The following is a 22,119-nucleotide window of genomic DNA, read 5'->3' on the forward strand; positions in this document are numbered from 1 at the left end:
GTCGTAGATGTCGTAAAAACCTGGCACAAATACTTGCAAGTAACTTTATATATGACTTCAACATTTCCCTCAGTAGAATACACTAGTAGTATTTAATTGCTTGCCCTGGACGTGTTAAAGAATGAGTAGGGGGTGCGCACAGATGTTCAATTGTAGGGGGCCAGGTCTGGAGGGAAATGGTGGAAAACCTTTTCTGACACAACCTCAGTGTAAGGTGCTGCACAGCTCTCAGAGGAAAATCTCCCTGCGGTGTGCTGTCAGTCAGCTTCAGAGGCAGATTCTCCATGTGATCTGCGCTGAAAAACAGCTCTCTGCGGTACCCGCAGTAAAGGCCATCACTGCTTCTGCCCTTCTTCCAGACTAGATTAGAGAGTGAGAGAACATCTCTGATCTATAAGACAAATAATTACATAATTGGGGAAAGGATCCAAGTTTATGGGGAAGTTTTCCAAAATTTGCTGTTACTATTATCATTATCACTGTCACCAGAATTATTACCAGGACTTGATGCTTACACAGGGAGTCCTCTGTTCCAAGTGACTTTTTTTTTTTCTTTTTTGGCTAGAGATAGAAACTAAGAGGGAAAGGGGGATAAGGAGACAAAAAGAGAAACATCTACAGCACTGTTTCACCACTGTTGAAGCTTTCCCTTCCGAGATCAGACGAGATCAGGCATGTTTCGGGTGGTATGGCCATAGACGAAGCTTTCCCTTTGTTGGTAAAGACTGGGGACTTGAACCCACCAAAATCAAATTTCTTTGGACTGATAACTCAACTGGAAGGTTTTGCCCGGTGCTTGAACCAGGATAGAGCCCTGGTCCACACTGCACTGGGCGGAAGCTTTGGTATTGTGGTTTCTCCTTTCTCCTTCTCTCAGAAAGTTGATCCACAACAGTGAAGCACAGAAACTAAAGAAATAGAATGAATAAATCTCTCAAACTACTTCAAGCCTCATCCTATGCTATATCTGTAAGAAATGCAAGCATAAGCACTGTGAAGTGTTGACCAGCCGTTCCTGTTTCCTTTCTTGTTCTTGTCATTTATTTCCACCTGAAAATTTGATCAGGATAGATGGCAGAAATTTGACCATGCGAAGAGGAGAAAATCAGTGTGAGAGTAGTGGGATTCCATGACTGCTGGACAGCCACATTTTGTGTACAACCCTGGAGAAGAGGCCCCTTTGTCCCTCAGTCACACTGTCTCAGGAACAGTCTACCTGAACTTTGCCTCCCACAGATTTCCAGGCATCAATCTACTAAATAGCCATGACTATGAAAACGTTGCTTTCCTTTGTGTAAAACAATATCATTCTACAAATAAATCAGGCCCCACCAGTTCCAGAAGACATTTATAGTAATAGAAGTTGCTAGACTTCTTTAGTACTTCAAAATGCTAAATACTTGGCCTACTAGTCACATAATAACATCTAGGAAAGATTTTACCCTATGTGCTCTTAATCCTGAAATATTAGAAAAGAACTAGCTAAATGGATTTTTAAAAAATCACAATAAATCTAATCTGCTTGCGCCTTGGACTTAAACTTCCAATCTCCAGGCCTTTCCGATACTTAGGGGGGGAAAAAAGTGTATTTTGGAAAGCAGGGAGTTAAAACTGTTTCAGAAGTTAACTTGGGATAAGAGGACGAAAAGCTTCTGTTGCTCAAGTTCTAAGGAAATGCTCTCCTTTTTGCCGAACTAAGCTTTCCACAGAAGACAAACTATCCAACAAGAAACAAGGTAAGTATAGGACAGAAGGACTGCAATTCATTAACGCTCAAAAAAGTTACTCATTAGGACATGCAAGGGAAACTTTACTTTATAAACATTCAGTGTGCCTCAAAGTGCTGGTCTGTTAAAATTCTTTAAAACAAGCTTCGAAATGCAAGTTACTTGTGCCAGCTACAGCTAGCTAACTGAAGCAGCATTTCCAAAGAGACTAGGGCAAAGGATAGAACAAATCAACAGAAAAGAAAGAAAGCATAACCAAGTGTTAATAATTCGTCCTGGCAACTGTTTTTAAAACCAAAGCAAGCAAGATAACTAGCATGTGTTTACATTTCTGCGTGTTTTCTCTGTGGTCAAGTGTTCAGTGTCCATGGCTGTGAGTGGGAAGTCAAAGGCTAGATGGAGTTTTCTTATACTAGAACAGTAATTTTGATCTGTAAATGTAGATTTTCATCATTTTGCTTTACCTCTTAATTGTTTCTCAACACAGCAGTTGGTTAATTAGGTAGTATAAGGAACTCAGGTTTTATATTTTCATCATTTATTTTATTCCTATGTTTGCTTGCTTCCTGAGGACAGTGTGATGGCTGTTTATGTGAATTTTAAAATGGCAAAGTCAGAACTTTGTGGGAGGCAAAAAAAATAACAGGGAATACTTTGTATTCCTCTGAAAAACACTAGACTTAGAATCACAAAACCTGAATTCTGGGCCTGCTTTTCTTTCGGTAGCTCTAACCTTACCCAAGTTGCTTATCCTCTTTCCTTAACCTTGCAATGGAGGGTCTCAATGTCTTACAAAGCAGTTATATGAGTAAACTGAGACAATGAGGGTGAAGCTGTACAAATTAAAATACTCTAAAATATTTATGAATTACTTTTGTGTGTCTCTATCAAGAAATCTAGGTGGCTGGGTGGGGGCACACATGGATAAGCACACATGTTACAATGCACAAGGGCCTGGGTTAGAGCCCAGTCCCCACCTGCAGGGGGAAAGCTTTGCAAATGGTAAAGCAGGGCTGCAGGTGTCTCTCTATTTCTCTTCCTCTCTACTACCCCTTACCCCTCAATTTCTAGCTGTCTCCATCCAGTAAGTAAAATAATAATAATTAAAATCTAGCATTACCAGTACATAGTATTTCTAGTACTTGAGCTTTTTTTTTTTTTACTTTATGGATGACTGAACATGAAATCAAGTCAATTTTAGCTCTGCTTTATTTCTCCAAAGAATTCATCTTAGTCTTCTGGGTCATTTTCTTTCATAGAAAGATTCTCTGCTGCCCATAAGTTTATAGAAGTTAATATGATGTAATTCATATATATATAACATGCCCCAAGACAATTTCAAGCATTACAAAAACTTTTATTACTAGCTATTATTTCTCCTTTAGTATTAAGGCAAAAACTAAGGAGCATTTCTAAGGAAGTCAGCACTGAATTAGCAAAAAGATTTCATGAAAATGAAATGAAACATTTTCCAAAGGAAGTTTTAATTCTTAAAGATGAGAAGCTGGAAAAAATAGCTCAACTGGAAGAGCACTGGACTTTCGTGCCCGAGGTTCGCAGTTTGATCCCTGGCACTGCATGTATGGAAGTGGGGCTCTGGTTTCTCTCTCCCCTGTTCTCTGCCTCATGTGAAACTTTCTCCCACATGTAACCAATTAAAACAATTTTAAAGTCCTCACGGTTATTAATTTGGTGCTACCATTAAAAAAAAGCACTCTGACAAAGGTAGCTCTGGCTCCAGAGGAGATCTCTGTCTGTGGCTACTTAAAATAGTGAGATTCAGAGATTGGGAAAACAGCTCCTTCAGTAGAGGGCACACTTGGTCATGCATAAGGACCCAGGTCCAAGCCCCCTACCACCATATGGGAGCACCTGCAAAGGGGAGACTTCATGAACAATGGAGCAGTGAAGCAGTGTGTCTCTCCTCTATCTCTTTTCTTAAATATTTTTTCATTATTTTTTTAATAGTTATTTATTTTTCCCTTTTGTTGCCCTTGTTGTTTTATTGTTGTTGTAGTTATTATTGTTGTAGTTATTGATGTCATCATTGTTAGATAGGACAGAGAGAAGTGGGTAAGACAGAGAGGGGGAGAGAAAGAGAGACACACCTGCAGACCTGCTTCACCGCCCGTGAAGCGACCCCCCTGCAGGTGGGAAGCTGGGGGCTCGAACTGGGTTCCTTATACCGGTCCTTGCGTGTCACACCATGTACACTTAACCTGCCGCGCTACCATCCAACTCCCTTAAATTTATTTTTACTTATTTATTTATTTATTTATTTATTTATTTATTTATTGGATAGAGACCATCAGAAATCCAGTGGGAAGTGGGAGATAGAGAGGGAGAGAGTCAGAGAGATACCCGCAGCCCTGCTTCACCACTTGCAAAACTTACCCCCTGCAGGTGGGGACCTGGGCTCGAACCTGGGTCCTTGAGCATGTGCACTCAACCAGGTCCACCACCACCCGGCCCCTCTCTCCTCTCTCTCTCTCTCTCTCTCTCTCTCCCTCTCTACTTCTTTCTCCCTCTCTATTTCTCACTGCATCTAAATCTTAAAAACATAAAATAAAAATAATGAAAAGTACCTCAGGAGTGGAGAATTAGTGACTAGTTCGAAAGTGGAGCCCCAGTGATAATACTGGTGGAAAAATAATAAAAATAAAATAAAAGAGATAGGAGCTGGCAAATTAACTCATTTTGATAGTACACCTGCTTTGCTATGAGCACCACCCAGGTTAGAGCCCAGCCACCACCCTGTTGGGAAAAAACTTCAGTGCTCTGGTGTCTCACTACAAAAGGTGAGGTCCCAGCAATGAAAAAAAAATCTAATTAATAAATAGATGAAATTCAAATGGTATCAAATAATAAAAAGTACGTGAACTTGTTTTAGAAAAATGCTTTGAAATGTACAAGAAAATGTAAATATTGAATAATAATGTGCATATAGTGGGTCACTTCTTTATATTTTATATATTAAGCATTAGAAAGGTATAAAATTTCTACTACTGTAAATAGTTATGAAGACACCATTCGATGACGTTCTAATGGAAAGAAAAACAGAATTTTTATATCAGTATGAGAGGCTGATTTATTACTGCACTTAGATCTACTGACCATTTGAGGGAGTTAGAAGTTAAAGTAAACAGCAATATTTCCAGTTGATGTTTGCATACTTTAATCCAAATATGGTAAAGGGTAGGGCTTAAAAAAAAAAAGGAGTGTCCACATACTGTACAGGACTCAGAACTTGTAACAGAAAAATCAAGCATGTTCCAAGAGAACTCTGCACTTTGCACTTTGGTGAAAGTCTCCTTTAGACTTAAATTTCTAAGTCTTTTTTAAGAAATTAAGTTTCTTGAACCTCTCCCAAATTGCAGAAATCAGATACAACTACTTGACAAAATGACTTCTTACCGTGTTTCTGAAGATACTATAAAAAAGGTTGCTATCTTCGGAGGAACTCATGGCAATGAACTAACAGGGGTATATCTAGTTAAGCACTGGCTAGAGAATGGTGCTGAGATTCAGAGAACAGGACTGGAAGTAAAGCCGTTTATTACCAACCCAAGAGCAGTGAAGAAGTGTACCAGATACATTGATTGTGACCTGAATCGAGTTTTTGACCTTGAAAATCTTGGGTAAGTCTCTACTTAGTGGTGTGTTTACATGTGGTTGAAAAGTGCTGTGTGATAGAAAACATATATTTAAATGGCTATCATACCAGTGTCCGTACACATAGCTGCTATTGTGAATATGATCACTTTCACTTTTAGTTCTACTCCATAATGAAATCTATAATTATCTAAACTGAGGGTTCATGTGGTATTTTATAAACTATTTTAAAGTGCTAGAATATTCTTAGCTTATTGTGAAATGTATTCTACACAGACTGGGACAGTAAATAGTAAAGGTTTTATTTTTTAAAATCACATCTTTAGGTATTTATTTTTATTATTATTATTTTTTTAACCAGGGCATTGCTCAAGTCTGTCATATGGTGGTGTCAGGGACTGAGCCTGGAACTTGGGAGCCTCAGGCATGAAAATCTTTCCCATAAACATTACATTATCTCCCTGACCCTTAAAATAGCATCGTTAAAGAAACATATTTGTCATCTATACTTCCTGGAGCCTCACCTACCCCACAAGGAAAAGATAGAAACAATCTGGGAGTATGGATTGACCTGCCAATGCCTATGTCCAGCAAAGAAGCAATTACAGAAGCCAGACCTCCTGCCTTCTGCACCTGAAAAAGAATTTTGGTTAATAATCCCAGAAGCGGAGAAATTATAGGGGGAAGATGACCAGAGGGCTCTGAACTCAACTCCATCAGGATCTAGAGAAAGAAGAGGAGAAAGGAAGAACCAATTGGAAGTGTTAATAGGTGTAGATGTGACTTGGAAAGGAAAAGATGGACCATAGAAAAAAATGGGCACATGATATAAAGATATAGGCAGCTAATTGTGGAAATAATATTTGACCTATATCTGCAACCTTAGAAGAACTGCTGTAGCTTCCAATGGAAGGAATGGGGATACAGAAACTCTAGTGGTGGGAACCATGCGAAACTACACCCTTGTTCTCTTGTAATTTTGTAAATCAATATTAAATCACTAACAAAATTAAAGAGAGAACGGGGGCCTTGAGGATTTTGCCTTCACCTGTTCATTCAGTTTCATTCCTTGGAACTCTTTCAATGCCCATTATCTTTCAAGACTTCATGCCTTGACTGAGCAACTGAGTTATTCATAGGGGAGGAGAATCAGAAGCAAGTCAGTTGGTGGTAGAAGGGTCTGATGAGCTTTATTAATGAATTAAAGTTTTGAAATGTAAATATCTCTATGAGGAACTATTTTTAATTTATATAATAGAAACCTGAACACATTAGCTTAACCGGCAAGGATTTCTTTTGTCATAAGTAAGAAGTAAGAAGTGCAGGGCTGGTGCAGAGGCCCAAAGATATCAGGATCCTGTCTTCCTACTGCACTGTCCTTAGCATGAAGCATTTATTCTTTTGGTCTTTATGTCATAGTCAAAAGCAGCTTCTCCATCTTCTTACTGTCTTTTAGCTAGAACTTGCCCAGGTACAAACTGGCTAGGGAGATAGCTCAGCCTTCAAGAGTAACAGCATGTCTGAGATCCCAGAGGCCATAGGTTCAATTCCTGACACCACCTTATTTCAAAGCCAAGCAGTGCTCTGGTAGCCTCCCCTTAGTCCCCCCCCCCACACACACACACCACACACCTCAATCTAGAATAAATAAATAAATTTCAAAAAAAAACCCTAGTTGGACTAAATTAGCACCTCAGTTTAACAGTTTGAGCATTAGAACTAACTAGAGTGCAAATAAAATGTGTATTTGATGAACTGGCCATAGTAGCCCAGTTCCCATAAAGAATTGTTGATTGAATTAATGGATGAATTTTGCTTAAGGTTAAATAAGAAGGTGAAGACTGCTACCAGAATATGTGGAATTTGGAGATTGAAACATGTGAACTTGGGACAGGGGAGAAAGAAAGAAAAGAAAAAGAAGTAGCCAGTCTATTTCTAAAACTTCCTGGAGTCAAGGAAATTGCATAATGGCTATGCAAAAAATACTTGCCTGCCTGAAACTCTAAGGACCTAAAAGCAGTTTTCTGATTAAATAAGATATATATATTTTTAAATCTGTGCTAACTATGCTGGGGGGAGAAGGGGCTCAAAACTTTGTTGATGGGCATATGGTACCATATCCCTATAATTTTATAATCTTTAAACCACTATTAAATCACTAATACATTTTTGCTTAAGGTTGAAGTTAAGTGTAAAATTCTGCTTGAAATGTCCTTTCTATAACACAAATGAACTCTTATTTGCAAGCTCGTCAATGTACCACTATATAGAATCAAATTTAAAAAATTAAAATTATGCAACTTCTCATTTTATAGACTTTTCAAATAATCCCACCTCCCTTGAGATTTTTTTCAAATTAAAATTTTAATAACTAGTACCTCAGGTATGGGTTCTACCTGTGTGTTTAATGTTATCTTAGCTACAAATGTCAATGTTTTTTTCTTTCTGCTATTAATAGCAAAGAAATGTTAGAGGATTTGCCATATGAAGTAAGAAGGGCTCAAGAAATAAATCATTTATTTGGTCCAAAAGACAGTGAAGATTTCTGCGACATCATTTTTGACCTTCACAACACTACTGCTAACATGGGGTGCACTCTTATTCTTGAAGACTCCAGGAATAACTTTTTAATTCAGATGTTTCATTATATTAAGGTAATGTTGATGTTAGTAATTTATAAAGTAGCATAATACCTGTGCTTCCAAGTAAATTATAGATGTAAAGTCTATAAAAGGGTTAAAAAGGGTGTGTGCAAGAGAGATGGAGAAGTGGGAAGCACCAGAATAGAAGCAGTGTTGTAGGGAGGAGGAGGAGAAGACATGAGGAAAACAATAAGTCAAATAAGACACTTGTGAATTTGTGTCTATAACATTATAGTTTATCCAGAAGGCCAACAAATCATAGGCAATTTACTAAAACTGAGTAAAGTTAATGGAGAAAATGTAATGGAGTCATGAAGATAGTTAAATTACAGTTTTAGGGAGCATTATAAAAAGCTATTTAATGTTGACTAAAGGCCAGTGATAACAAGGCTGACTTTAGTCATTGCTTTTTCCTCATGAATTCAGATACCACAAGACACATCTGATCTTTAAGTACTTCATACAGTGAATCATTTTAAGGATCAGAAATCTGGACAAATCCAGGTATCCACAGCACCTATATCTAGAGGGGGAAAAATTGCTAGAAAATAACAAGTAAAAATTATAAATAATGAATCTTGTGTTTATTTCTCTGTAACAATTATCTATATTTCTAGAGATTGTGTATAATTTAGAGAAAAAGAGTTTTACCAGAAAAACCTCGTTTTAAAACCTGATTTTATCTAAGCTACTCCACATGTTTTGCTTTCCTCGTTTTATAAAATTTGCATAATAATATTATATATAGCTGTTAAAAGCCTTAAATTACTAACAGATAAATATGTATTTAGGCTAATGACTAACAGATAATAAAGGTCATTTTTTGTAAAGAAAAAAAGGTCCATTATTTTTTCTCTCCCAGGAGTTTTGAACAAGCTTAGAACATCTATTTTGAATAATAGGTGGTAGTATATCTGGTAGATCATAATATAACTATTCTTTGTTGCTCAAAGAATACAAAGGAACATCTGAATGCTTTGGTTGACAGGCACGGAAGTAGCGCACTTGACAGGATCATCAAAACTAAGAAGCCTGTCTTAAATTCCCAGTTAGATAAGTGAAAAGTAAGGACTCATTCGACATCTCTAGAGACTTCGGCCACAGGGATAAAAGTAGAACTCTTTTTTTAAAAAAAAAGATTTTTAATTTATTGATTTATTCCTTTTTGTTACCCTTGTTGTTTTAATTGTTGTAGTTATTGTTGTTGTTGTTATTGATGTCGTTGTATAGGACAGAGAGAAATGGAGAGAGGAGGGGAAAGACAGAGACAGGTAGAGAAAGACAGACACCTGCAGACCTGCTTCACCGCTTGTGAAGCGACTCCTTTGCAGGTGGGGAGCCGGAGGCTCGAACCCTGGGATCCTTCCGCCAGTCTTTGTGCTTTGTGCCACCTGCACTTAACGTGATGCGCTACCACCGGACTCCTCAAAGTAGAACTCTTTAAGAGACTAATACTAAGCTAAAATGTAACTGTAAACAGTGATGAAAACAAAAATAAACACGTCTATTCAGAAGGAAAACTTATTTCATTTCCTTTGATTGTGGTTCTCAAGGTCTGTTTAATATATATTTTACCCAGAAAGCTATGCATAACTCAATTTTATTTATAATTCATTTATATGTTTTCAAAGCTATCATAACATGGCATTTTAGAGTGTGTTTTCAAAGTTATTAACAATAACAGGGTTTTAGAGTGTGCTTCATAAAACTAGACTTTGTTGGTTAAGTAAAACATATTGAAGGTATTATCGACTCGCTAGCAGCAAAAAGGATAAGCATATAGTCTTGACATAAAGATGTTTTACATTCTCTCCAGACTTCTTTGGCTCCATTACCCTGCTATGTTTATCTTACTGAGCATCCTTCCCTCAAATATGCAACCACGCGTTCTATAGCCAAGTATCCTGTTGGTAAGTCACATTTCCCATTATTGCCTCCAAACAAAATATGCCCTAGATGAAACTCTGAGGGGGGAAAAAATGGTTTTTTGCATTTTGAAACATTCTTCCTGAAGCTTTTTTACTATAGCATTAGAATCTCTTTTCTTTTTCTTTATTTTTTTATTGGGAAGTTAATGGTCTACAGAACAGTTATTGGCACATGGGTACAATTTCTTATCTCATCAAGATATATGTCTGCAAAACACTCTCCTCCCAAATTAGGTCCGTCATCATCTACAGGAGCCTGAAAACTCACTTCCCCACAACCCCCTTTCTGCCCTCCTTCCCCAGAGTTCTTTGCTTAGGTGCAATATACCACCAGTCCAAGTTCTATTTTGTGTTTCCCCTTTCTGTTCTTGTTTCTTAAGTTCTGCCTATGAGCTGAGTTCATCCCTTTGCTGCTTGTCTCACTTAGCATGACTCCTTCAAGTTCCATTCATGATGAGGTGACATCATTCTTAATAACTGAGTAGTATTCCACTGTGTATATATACCACAACTTCCTCAGCCACTCATCTGTTGCTGGACACCTAGGCAGCTTCCACATTTTGATTATTGTAAGTTGTGTTGCTATGAACAAAGGTTAACACAGATCTCTTTGGATAGATGTGTGTGTTTCCTTAGGATGTATCCTCAGGAGAGAAACTGCAGGGCCACACGGTAAGTCACATCTAGCCTTCTGAGAGTTCTCCAGACTGCTCTGCACAGGGGCTGAACCAACTGACATTCCCACCAGCAGTGTAGGAGGGTTCCTTTACCCCTGCGGCCTCTCCAATATGTGTTGTTACTATTGTTTCTGATATATGACAGTCTCAGGATTAAAGTGGCATCTCTTTTAAAGAAAAAGTAAGTTGTCAAACAGTATATGCAAACTTAAGAATATTCTGATTAACTATTGATAATTTTGGTGCATAGGCAGGGGATCAGTTTGGGCAAGCTAAATATACAAGTATAAATAACTATTTGAAATAACAATAAAAAATAAAGATCCTATTTCTTTTATGTGTAATACCATATAAAAGCATAAGATTTCTAAATTTTGAAAGCACAGTCTCAATAACTGCTATTTATCTAACAATGCTGCTCTTAGTCTGAGCAAATAACTACTGATGTGTTAGACCCTTAAAAATAGAGCCACATTTTAAGGTCTTTTTCTTTTTGTATTTTGTAAATGGTGTACCACTGGTTTATAATCCTATCAGTTTATAGAGTACAGCTTCACAGACGCACAGTTATACAAAGCACCATATCTTTAAATGAAGGAGTACTGTCATCATAAGCAATTAGATCTTGTGGTCCGGGAGGTGGCGTGGTGATAAAGCTTTGCACTCTCAAGCATGAGGTCCCAAGTTTGCTCCCTGGCAGCACATGTGCCAGAGTGATGTCTGGTTCTTTCTCTCTCCTCCTATCTTTCTCAGAAATAAATAAAATATTTTTTAAAAAATAGATCTTGCATGTTTCCCTCTCAACTGTGCTATCTTATTTGGGATATATTTCTACCATGCTTTCCCTGGGGTTAAAAGAATTTAGAATAGTGAGGAACTCACTTTTAATCATATTTTGTGTTATATCTTTGACCATTGCCCCTTAAAATCTAGCTTTAACTTCTACTAAGCACCTCTAAAAATCATCTTTACATTCGATAGCCAAAACTACTAAAACATAGCAGGATCATTCCAGGTAAAGTTTATCCCTAGAAAGAAACAATTTATTATATCCAATCTCAGACTTACAATAAGTCATTCTGAGAATCTTCTTAGTAGTCTCTCTGTCCCCCTCCCCATCCTTTCCCCCTCCCCTCTCCCTCTCCCTGTCCCTTTCCTTTTCCCTGTACATCTCCCTCATCACTCTCCTTCACCTCATCCCTCTCCCCCTTCTGTCTCTCTCTCTCTCTCTGCAGTTCAACTCTATGCCAATGTGATAATATCTAGTTGAAGGAAGAGATTCAAATTCATAGATATTTGTTATAGTTCCCTTGATCACAACTGGATCAAATAACTATTCAAATCAATCACTTGGGTAATGGGATTACCATGGTTGATTTAAACTATCCCCTCCAACCTCTAAGCTAGAGAAAGATTCACCTACCTTGAAGCTTGCATACCCAACTAAAATCAGGGCTGTATTAGAAAGGATGTAATGGTACATGTTTTAAGTAAGAACACCAACAATCTCTTCTACAGTATGCATCCATGAATATATTTTTACACATTTGTGCAAATATTTTTGCACTGATACTTACTAATGCCATACATTTAAAGATGTGTCAAATATTTTTACAAGAAAACTAAGTACAAAGAATAAATACCAGAAAATTAAAGAGAGTATAGTAAGATTTTGTGGATTGAGAAATGCCAAAGTAGGTGAAAATAGGGTACATGGAAAATAATGTATATGAACTGAGTGGGAAAAGTAGTGATGAGTTGTTTACCTGGTAAATAGTTTGATAAATAGAGAAAGTGACTGGAGGGATGACTGTGTGGGAAAAACTTGGGCTGGAGGAAAGGAATTAGATAAATGATTAGAGAAAAAAATCATGAAATACTTTTTATTTATAAAATACCTGGAAAATCTAAGGATGGATGCTTCACAGTCATAGGAAATAAGCCTAATAATTAAGGAATGTTTTCATTGGGATAAGAAAAAATAAATGAACATTGGTTTTATAAAATAAATTAAACCTTGCACTATTATGTCAGGAGGTCTTGCTGCATTAAGGGCAAGAATGCTACCTTAGAATCACATAAATTTTCATCCATGTTCTATAATCTAGATTTCTGTAACTAAATGTGTATTTCTTTATGCTAAAACTAAATCTGAGGTCTGTGGATGTTTCTCTTTGTGGCCATTTATTATTTTATGACATATATGTCTATCCCTCTTACTATATTAAGATGTTTACGTATTTTTACACTGTTGAAAGATATTTAAAGAAAAATATCCTGTGGCCCGAGAGGTGGCACAGTGGATGAAGCTTTGGATTCTCAAGCATGAGGTCCTGAGTTCAATCCCCAGAAGCACATGTACCAGAGTGATGTCTGGTTCTTTCTCTCTCTTTCTCTTTCTCTCCCTCTCTCTCTCTCTCTCTCCGTCTCTCTCTCTCTCTCTCTCTCTCTCTATATATATATATATATATATATATGTATCCTTCCATCTTCATGAATAAATAAATGAAATCTTAAAAGAAAAAAAAGAAATAAAAATATCCCAAGACCTTATTACCCTAATGCAACTCTTTGATTTTTTTCCATTTTATTTCCCAATCTTTATTCACTCTATAATTTGCTCGTGTAAATATTCTACTTTTTTGTCTCATTATGTCTCAGATGTTTTCCATGTTGCTTTATGATCCACCTTCTTAATAAATTTTAATGATGAGGTCCCAGGTCCTGCAAAATTAAATTCTTAATTTTATAATATGTTCTAATACTTAAACAAATGTGACTCTCTCCCCTCTAAACCTAGGTATAGAAGTTGGTCCTCAGCCTCAAGGGGTTCTGAGAGCTGATATTTTGGATCAGATGAGAAAAATCATTAAGCACGCTCTTGATTTTATACAGAAGTTCAATACAGGTAAGATATGGGCAAGTGTTATTGCCTTACTTGTTAGTACAGAAGGGAGGGGGTCTGTATAAATAGAAAAAATGGAGATGAGATAGACACATGTAATAACCTAGTCACCAGGCACTGAAATAGAAATTGGAACCTAAGTCAAATTTACCACGCTTATATTATTAAGTGCTTTTTAAATTTCTATTCAAGGGCCAGAGAGAGAGAGCACATTGGATAGGTGTGTACCTTGTCATGAGTGTTTTACAAATTATGTAATTTCAGGGATACAATTCCACACCTATAACCACTATAGTTCTTAGACAGTCTGAGAGACAGTCTCATTAGCATGGTTTAGAAAGTTCACATGGACTCGTCATCCATATTCCACATGTAAGTGAAAAATATCTGTTGTCCTTTACCTCTTACTTCAATCAGCATAGTAAAGTCTGCTTTGTCCCAAATTAAAAAATTGTATTTTTTATTTTAAAGTTGTATTTCATTAAATATATATTCCATAACTTCCTTATCCAGTCATTTAACTTTGAGTATTTTTTTGCTTCCATGTTTGAGCTATTTTCTGTAAATAAGTGCAACTATGAACATACGAATGCATATATCCTTTGAATTACTGTTTCCATGTCCTTTGGATATTTGCAGAGGAGTGGTATTGCTGAATGATAAGGCATTTCTCCTTTTATTTCTTTAAAGATTGTTTTTGTTTGTTTTTATTAGTGATTTAATAATGATTAGCAGGATTGTAAGATATCAGGGATACAATTCCATACAGTTCCCACCACCAGAGTTCCATATCCCATTCCCTCCATTGGACATGGATGTTGGCAGGCTGGCCATACCTCCAGCCTATTTCTTTCTTTGCTTAGTGGGTAGGGATCTGGAGAGGTGAGACTTGGGGCACATTTAGTGAGGTCATAAAGACTCTGTACTGTCTTCCAGAGGGGCTACACTAGTTTGCATTCCCACTTTTGTCTGTCATTGTACTTGAGGACAATGTGATGGGGGAATCATTCAAGAGCATCTCTGGCTTCATGTTGTTTATGAACATTCTTTTTTTTAAGTTTACTTGTTTATTTGTGTATTTTAGATAGTGACAGATGGGAATTGAGAGGGAAGGGAGAAGTAGAAAGGGAGAAAGAGACACCTGTAGCATTTCTTTACCACTCATGAAGCTTCACCCCTTGCAGGTGTTGATGGGGACTTGAACCCAAGTCCTTATGCACTGTAATGTGTACACTCAACCAGGTTCACCACTGCCCAGACTCTTTATGAACCTTCTTAACTAATGTAGTATGTGCTCCTTAAAACTTTTATTTCTCTTTTTTTTGTTTATACACACACACACACACACACACACACACACACACATTAATAGAGAGTGACCACAGCACTGCTTAGTTCTGTCTTATGGTGATTCTGGGGATTGAACCTGAGACCTCAGATCTTCAGGCATGAACATCTTTTACATGACCATGATGCTATCTCCCTAGCCCTTTGCTAGTGGTTATTCTCAACTTCTTAGCATGTCAGCTCCCATTTTCAGGAGATCTTTCCAGTTATTTGTATATATTCTTTTTTACTTTTCTATTTATAAAATGGAAATATTGATAAGACCATAGAATAAGAGGGGTACAATTCCACACAGTTCCCACCACCAGAACTCTGTATCCAGTCCCCTCCCTTGAAAGCTTTCCTATTATTCTTTATCCCTCTGGGAGTATGGAACCACGGTCATTGTGGAGTGCAGAAGGTGGGAAGTCTGGCTTCTATATTTGCTTCCCCACTGAACATGGGTGTTGGCAAGTTGATCCATACTCCCAGCCTGTCTCTCTCTTTCCCTAGTGGGGCAGAGGATCTGGGAAGGCAGAGCTCCAGAACACATTGGTGGGGTTGTCTGCCCAGGGAAGTCAGGCCAGCATCACGGTAGTATTTGTATATATTCTTTCTCCCTAGGAAAAGAATTTCCTCCATGTGCTATCGAAGTCTATAAGATAATAGAGAAAGTTGATTATCCCAGGAATGAAAATGGAGAAATTATTGCTGTTATCCACCCTAATCTGCAGGTAACATTTTGCTACTTTTTAAAAAACTATTTATTTATTCCCTTTTGTTGCCCTTGTTGACATTTTGCTACTTTTTTAAAATATTCAAAACAGTGGTTTCCTACCTTTGACTAGAACTTATATATATATATATATATATATATATATATATATATATATATATATATGATGTTCTCAAAAACTTTGTAGTGTAGGTTAGGTACTAAGACCCTCCTCACTCAGTAGATATTTGTTGAGTGTATCTTCTGTTGATTCTGGAGAAATATTAGTGAACATGTTCTCTACAGGACAGAGAGAAACTGATAGGGAAGGGGGATAGATGGAAAAAGAGAGACAAAGAAATACTTGAAGAACTACATCACTGCTTGTGAAGTTTCCCTTCTGCGTGTGGGGCTTGAACCAGGGTCCTTGCACATGGTGACATGTGTGCTTACCTGGTGCACCACCACCCAGCCCTCCAGCCTTCCTACACTAGCTAGCTCTCGGCGACTTCTCCAGAGCCAACCTTGTTTGTACTTGGCCATGATGCTGCCTGTAGTCACCAGTGAATCGTTTAGAGCAAAATATCAGAATCTCTTTCCTTCCCCTCCACCCCCCACCCCAGAGAAGAACTTATTTCCTGAGTTTTTCTGGAAAAGAAAGCTTAACTTCAGCTAGGATAAGATAGAATATACACTTAGACAGGGACATAGTTGGTGATCCATTTTATAGTATGAATCTCTTTTGGCAATAATATGAAGGCAAACTTGGACTGAGGCAAACTAATTACCTGTACTAGTATTAAAAATTAAAGAAACCCTTAAAACAGCTGCCAAAATTGTTTAATCTTTAGTCAGACAATCATATGCCTCTTAAAGTACCTCTCTTTTCTTAATTTTTTATCTTTATTTTATTTATTGAATAGAGACACTCAGAAATCAAGAGGGAAGGGGGAGATAGAGAGGGAGAGAGACAGAGAGACACCTGCTGCCCTGCTTCACCACTCACAAGGCTTTCGCCCTGCAGGTGGGGACCGAAAGCTTGAACCTGGGTCCTTGTGCATTGTAACATATCCACTCAACCAGGTGCACCACCACCTGGCCCCTCTCATGTATCTCTTTTAAAGGGATGTCTAGCTCTTCACATAAAGTATGTAGAGTAGGAGAGAATGCAAATGTAACTGATGTGTTTTAATTGTCTCCTGAGAGGATCAAGATTGGAAACCATTGCGCCCTGGGGATCCCGTGTTTTTAACGCTTGATGGAAAGACTATTCCATTGGGTGGAGACTGTATCGTGTACCCAGTGTTTGTAAACGAGGCTGCATATTATGAAAAGAAAGAAGCTTTTGCAAAAACAACTAAATTAACACTCAACGCAAAGAGTATTCACTCCACTTTACGCTAATGGTGCCGATTTTGCTATTTTTAAGTGCTTAGCTATTTGTATTTGAGTGATATATTCATTACTCGACCTGCATTAGAAATCACTTTACATTAGAAATCACTTCTAGTTCATGACTATGCAATATTTTGTAAAGCTCTACCAGTTTGTAAGCTCCAGAAGAGCAGGACTGAGCCTTCCTTATTCAACTCGATAACTGTAACACCTCGCTCAGTGCCTTAGGACACTTAACTAAGTTTCTGAAAGAAAGAAAGAAATTAATGAATGTTCTAAAGAAAAAATGATTTATGTGGATTATGCAAGGAAATGTATCTCATTTCTTTATTGTTTTTTGTACATCATGTTTTGATAGATTAACATTCTCAATAGTCCTTAAATCTAAATTAGATTTTTAATTGAAATACTTTATGTAAAAAATTATTAATTTCACCATAAAAATAGATAATGGATGTTTTCAAGTCATGTACAGATGACTAGATGCTAATGGTGCAGGTTTTGCTATTTTTAAATGCTTAGCTATTTTATATTTGAGTGATAATATATTCATTACTCAATCTACAAGCTTTATTAATAGTTGTGAGATTAATAGATTTGAAAATGCTCTTTAGAAGATGAAATGTGAATTTACAAAATGAAGACTGACTCTAAGGCAGCATTATGAATAAGTCAGTAAACTCTAAATGCTCCATTTGTCACACAGAGCGCCTCTCCTCTGGCATGTGCACTTGTTTCTAACATTTTTTATCCTTAAAGTTCCTTCCCAACTTGGGAGAGCTAAGAGGAAGATGTTAATCAAATAAGCTGTCTTTGTTTTCTTTACAATATTTTTTAATAGAAAGAAGCAAGACCAAAGCACTACATCACTTCATGCAGTGCCAGAGATCAAGTTCAGGGCCTTGTGCATGAAAGCCATGTGCTCTACCACTGGGCCACCTCTCAGACTCTTTCTACTGGAGTGAACTCCATTAAGATCATTTTTTATTACATATTCAATACACAGCATAACAAAACTGTGTATAAATCTCTCAGCATTTATTTCTGAATTTTATCAAAATTATTTTCACTGGAGTAATATCATTCTAAAATCTGTAGTAACTGTATAATTTATCAATTTTTATGCATAGCAAGTCTTACCAAACTTTCTTACAAATGATCGATCCTCTTGTGTTTCAATTTTTCTAATCCAATTTTTTCAAACATATGTTTTCATAAAAATACTTTGTTCTTCCATCAAATTTCAATTACTCACAAAATTTATAATGTGCAATTTAGACCAATTTTGGTTTGTTTGTTGTTTAAGTCTAATTTTATCCAACTTGATATCTATAGTCTTCAGAGTTCTAATAAGATGAAATTGTTAATAAAAAATGTATAACATTGCTGTGTGGCTTCTGTCATTCTCAGCTTAATCTTAATAATTTTGTTACTTCTAATAGTCTATGGTTCAATTTTCTCATCTATAAATTAGGGGTGACCGTAATAAAAGTGACCTTATCCTGACATAATCTTAAGGATTCGATAGGTTAGTGTATGTGAGCACAGTGCCTCGTGCAGAATATGTACTTGATAAATTATTCAATTTCAGATGTTTATTGCAAAGGCAAAATGCCCTTTATGGTCTACCCTTCCCTCCCCCACAGCCTCTTTAGACTCATCTCCTGTTGTGTCCTTTCTAACCCAGGCTGCTTTGTCTTTTTGTTCCCATCCTCCTTCACTCACATTGATCCTTCCCACCTAGAATTTTCTCCATCTTAGATCTATCCTTCCCCCCCTCACACATACTCAGATCTCATCCTGACTAGCTCTTAAAGTCCCTTCAAATTGCAACTCAACTTTCCTTTCATCTTGGCTTGTCTCTTTGCCACTCTTTTTCTATCCCACTTTAAGGACATTAACAGTCTCCTTTTCAGTGTCTACAACCTACTAAGATAAAGGTTAGTTGAATGAGTAAGTGCCTCAAACATCCCTTCTCCATTGAAATGTCTTCATACCCCACCCGGTTCCTTCACTCCCAGCCACCCGCTGAGTATTCCCATCACTCCCAAGTGAAACCCAAAACTTCCCTCCACATTCTTCAGACTGTTACTATGTCACAGTGGATGGCAGGGTGAGGGGGAGACACTTCGGTTTGCAAGTAAAATGGGAAAATGCTGACATCTGATAAAAGCCCCTTCATAAGATTTTAGTGGCTTCCCCTAACCCTTGTTTGAAATCTCAGTCCCCAGATAGCTCTGCCCGCCTCTGTAGCCTAATTTCTTTTTTTTTAACAAAGTCTTTTTTTTTATTTATTCCCTTTTGTTGCCTTTGCTGTTTTATTGTTGTAGTCACCATTGATGTCATTGTTGTTGGATAGGACAGAGAGAAATGGAGAGAGGAGGGGAAGACAGAGAGGGGGAGAGAAAGATAGACACCTGCAGACCTGCTTCACCCTTACACTGGTCCTTGCGCTTTGCGCCACCCGCGCTTAACCTGCTGCGCTACAGCCCAACTCCGTAGCCTAATTTGCTCTCTTACTCCCAGCTACTTGGATACACAGATTCCTCCATTCTCAAACACTCTATGATCCCTACAGCCTTGGGGGTCATTTCCCAAATTGTTCTGTCTCCTTGGAACCCTACCACACCCCTACATTCCTTTTACCTAGGTTATTCTTAAAAGTGATTTATACTACGTTAGACCACAGTGTTATACAAGTATATTGGCACAGCTAGATTACCACCTACTGGTTAACTTCAGAAAACCAAGGTCCCTGACCCAAGAAGAAGCATTGTGATTTTTTTTACCTCCCATTCCATCTCTACAAGTTTTGATTTCCCCGCCTATTACAGAGAACTACAACATTCATCAATAAACAATGCTGTTTGTTAAGAGTGATAGCGAGGGGCCGAGTGGTAGAGCACCTGGTTGAGATCACGTTACAATGCGTAAGGATCTGTGTTCAAGCCCCTGGTTCCCACCTGTGGGGGAAAGCTTTGCAAGTGGTGAAGCAGGGTTGCAAGTGTCTCTCTGTCGCTCTTCCTTTCTATCACCCCCTTCCCTCTCGATTTTTGGCTGTCTCTACCCAATAAATAAAAAGATAATAAAAAAAATTTAAAAACAAGGTGACTATGAAAGACCTTAATAAATAGAAAGCCTGGGGGCCAAGAGGTGGTGCACCTGGTTAAGCTCACACATTACAGTACGCAAGGATCCGGGTTCAAGCCCCTGGTCCCCACCTGCAAGGAGAAAGCTTCACGTCCAGTAAAGCAGGTCTGCAGATCTCTCTCTGTCTCTCCCATTCTATTTCCCCCTTCCCTCACAATTTCTGTCTGTCTCTATTCAAAATAAATAAATAAATGATTTTTTTTTAATTTTTTATTTAAGAAAGGATTAGTGAACAAAAGCATAAGGTAGGAGGGGTACAACTCCACACAATTCCCACCACCTGATCCCCATAACCCACTCCCTCCCATGGTAGCTTTCCCATTCTCTATCCCTCTGGGAGCATGGACCCAGGGTCGTTGAGGGTTGCAGAAGGTAGAAGGTCTGGCTTCTGTAGTTGCTTCCCCGCTGAACATGGGCGTTGACTGGTCGGTCCATACCCCCAGTCTGCCTCTCTCTTTCCCTAGTAGGGTGTGTCTCTGGGGAAGCTGAGCTCCAGGACACATTGGTGGGGTCTTCAATCCAGGGAAGCCTAGCCAGCATCCTGGTGGCATCTGGAACCTGGTGATTGAAAAGAGAGTTAACATATGAAGCCAAACAATTTGTTGAGCAATCATGGATCCCAAGCTTGGAATAGTGGAGAGGAAGTGTTAGGGAGGTACTCACTGCAAACTCTAGTGTAATCCTGCTTTCAGGTATATATTTTGCAGTAGTTTATGGATACATGTGCACATAAGCTCTCTCTCACAGAAACTGGTGTATATCTAGGTTTTGGGACTTTGTTAGAAAGTGAACTACCTGAGATTAAATTAGAGTGTACTATTAAAGGAAAGGTCTCACCCGAGTAATGAAGCTGAAGGGTTGTCATTCCACACGTGAAGTCTCTGGATACAGTCTGAGGTGAAGCATGTTGAGATGGCAATCGTTGCTTTGGTTAGGTTGTGATCGGCGGATGCAATATTATTTGGTTTGGATTGGGAGATGTATACGGGAAAGTGGGCCCTATCCAAGGGTTCCAGGACTGGGGGAAGTAGGGGCTCTATAGTGAAGATGTGAGGTTCCTGCTGTCTTAGGGTTCAAAAAGACAATCAATAGTTAATATTATCATCACATTATTTGTTAATTGGGTTAACTTTGAAAAGTCCCTTTGTTATGGTTTGCTGTACAGTACCCAGTATCTTGTATATAGCTGTGCTATTGGAAGCTTCTAATCTACTTGGTCTAGGCTTTTGAGAGAGTCCGTATATCAAATACATAGCCTATATATTAAAAAGATTCAGTTTGTGTTTTGAGAAACTTTGAGACATACAATTGATTTCCCCCTCTCATATTAATTAACTACTGATTTATATGTCTACATTTTGCTAGGAGTGTACATAAACACCATTCCCACCACCAAAGGACTGTGACCCATCCCTCCCGCCCACTCCCACCCCCCACTGGCCCAGGAAGCTACATGTCTACCCCTCACCACTGGGTTTTTACTTTGGTGCCCTACTTACAATTTGATCAGGTCCTGCTTTTAGTTTCCCTTTCAGATCTTCTAAGTCAGCTTCTGTTGATGAGTGGGATCATCCCATACTCATCTTTATCTTTCTGACTTAGTTCACTTAACATAATTCCTTCTAGCTCTGTCCAAGATGGGTCAGAGAAGGTGGGTTCATTTTTAAAAATTTAAAGAAGCTGTTAAAAAAAAGAAAACCATTCCACTTCAAAGCATATATATATATATATATATATATCTTTTCAGAATGGAGTGGTGGCACACTTGGTAAAGCATGAGGTACCATGCATAAGGACCCAAGTTCAAGTCCCCAACCTCCACCCACAGGGGGAAAAATTACACTAGAACGGAAGCAATGCTGAAGCTGTCTCTCTTCTCTAACTATCTATCTCTCTCACCCTCTATTCAAATAAATAAACTTCTTAAAATATCTTTTGGAAGGTAATTTTTTCAGCAAAAAAAAAAAAATACTGAATAAGGTCAGAAAAACAGCTCACTTGGCTAGTATGCTGCTTTGCTATGTGTGCAACCCAAGTTTAAG

The 22,119-nt window shown here is 38.0% G+C and overlaps 1 protein-coding gene across 2 annotated transcripts; it reads left to right on the forward strand.

Moving 5' to 3' along the window:
* Window positions 1-1,614: 1,614 nt before the first annotated feature.
* Window positions 1,615-18,312, forward strand: ASPA (aspartoacylase). Of its 2 annotated transcripts, XM_007522976.3 has the most exons (7): window positions 1,615-1,736; window positions 5,105-5,365; window positions 7,798-7,993; window positions 9,798-9,891; window positions 13,387-13,494; window positions 15,442-15,551; window positions 16,739-18,312. In XM_007522976.3, the coding sequence occupies exons 2-7, from the start codon at window positions 5,130-5,132 to the stop codon at window positions 16,934-16,936; spliced, it is 942 nt and encodes a 313-aa protein (XP_007523038.1). In that variant the 5' UTR covers window positions 1,615-1,736; window positions 5,105-5,129; the 3' UTR covers window positions 16,937-18,312. The 2 variants fall into 2 exon arrangements, with proteins under 2 accessions (XP_007523038.1, XP_060060168.1); XM_060204185.1 differs by lacking the exon at window positions 1,615-1,736 and having other exon boundaries at window positions 4,975-5,365.
* The last annotated feature ends 3,807 nt before the right edge of the window (window positions 18,313-22,119 follow it).

This window comes from Erinaceus europaeus, chromosome 12, assembly GCF_950295315.1.
Source record: "Erinaceus europaeus chromosome 12, mEriEur2.1, whole genome shotgun sequence".
Classification (NCBI taxonomy): Eukaryota; Metazoa; Chordata; class Mammalia; order Eulipotyphla; family Erinaceidae; genus Erinaceus; species Erinaceus europaeus.

What these genes read in the sequence shown, in the direction of transcription:
- ASPA (XM_007522976.3), top strand. Translation starts at nt 5,130, where the DNA reads ATGACTTCTTACCGTGTTTCTGAAGATACTATAAAAAAGGTTGCTATC. An exon ending in AGATGTTTCATTATATTAAG is followed by an intron (nt 7,994 to 9,797) that starts GTAATGTTGATG and finishes CATTCTCTCCAG; the next exon opens with ACTTCTTTGGCTCCATTACC. An exon ending in TATACAGAAGTTCAATACAG is followed by an intron (nt 13,495 to 15,441) that starts GTAAGATATGGG and finishes CTTTCTCCCTAG; the next exon opens with GAAAAGAATTTCCTCCATGT.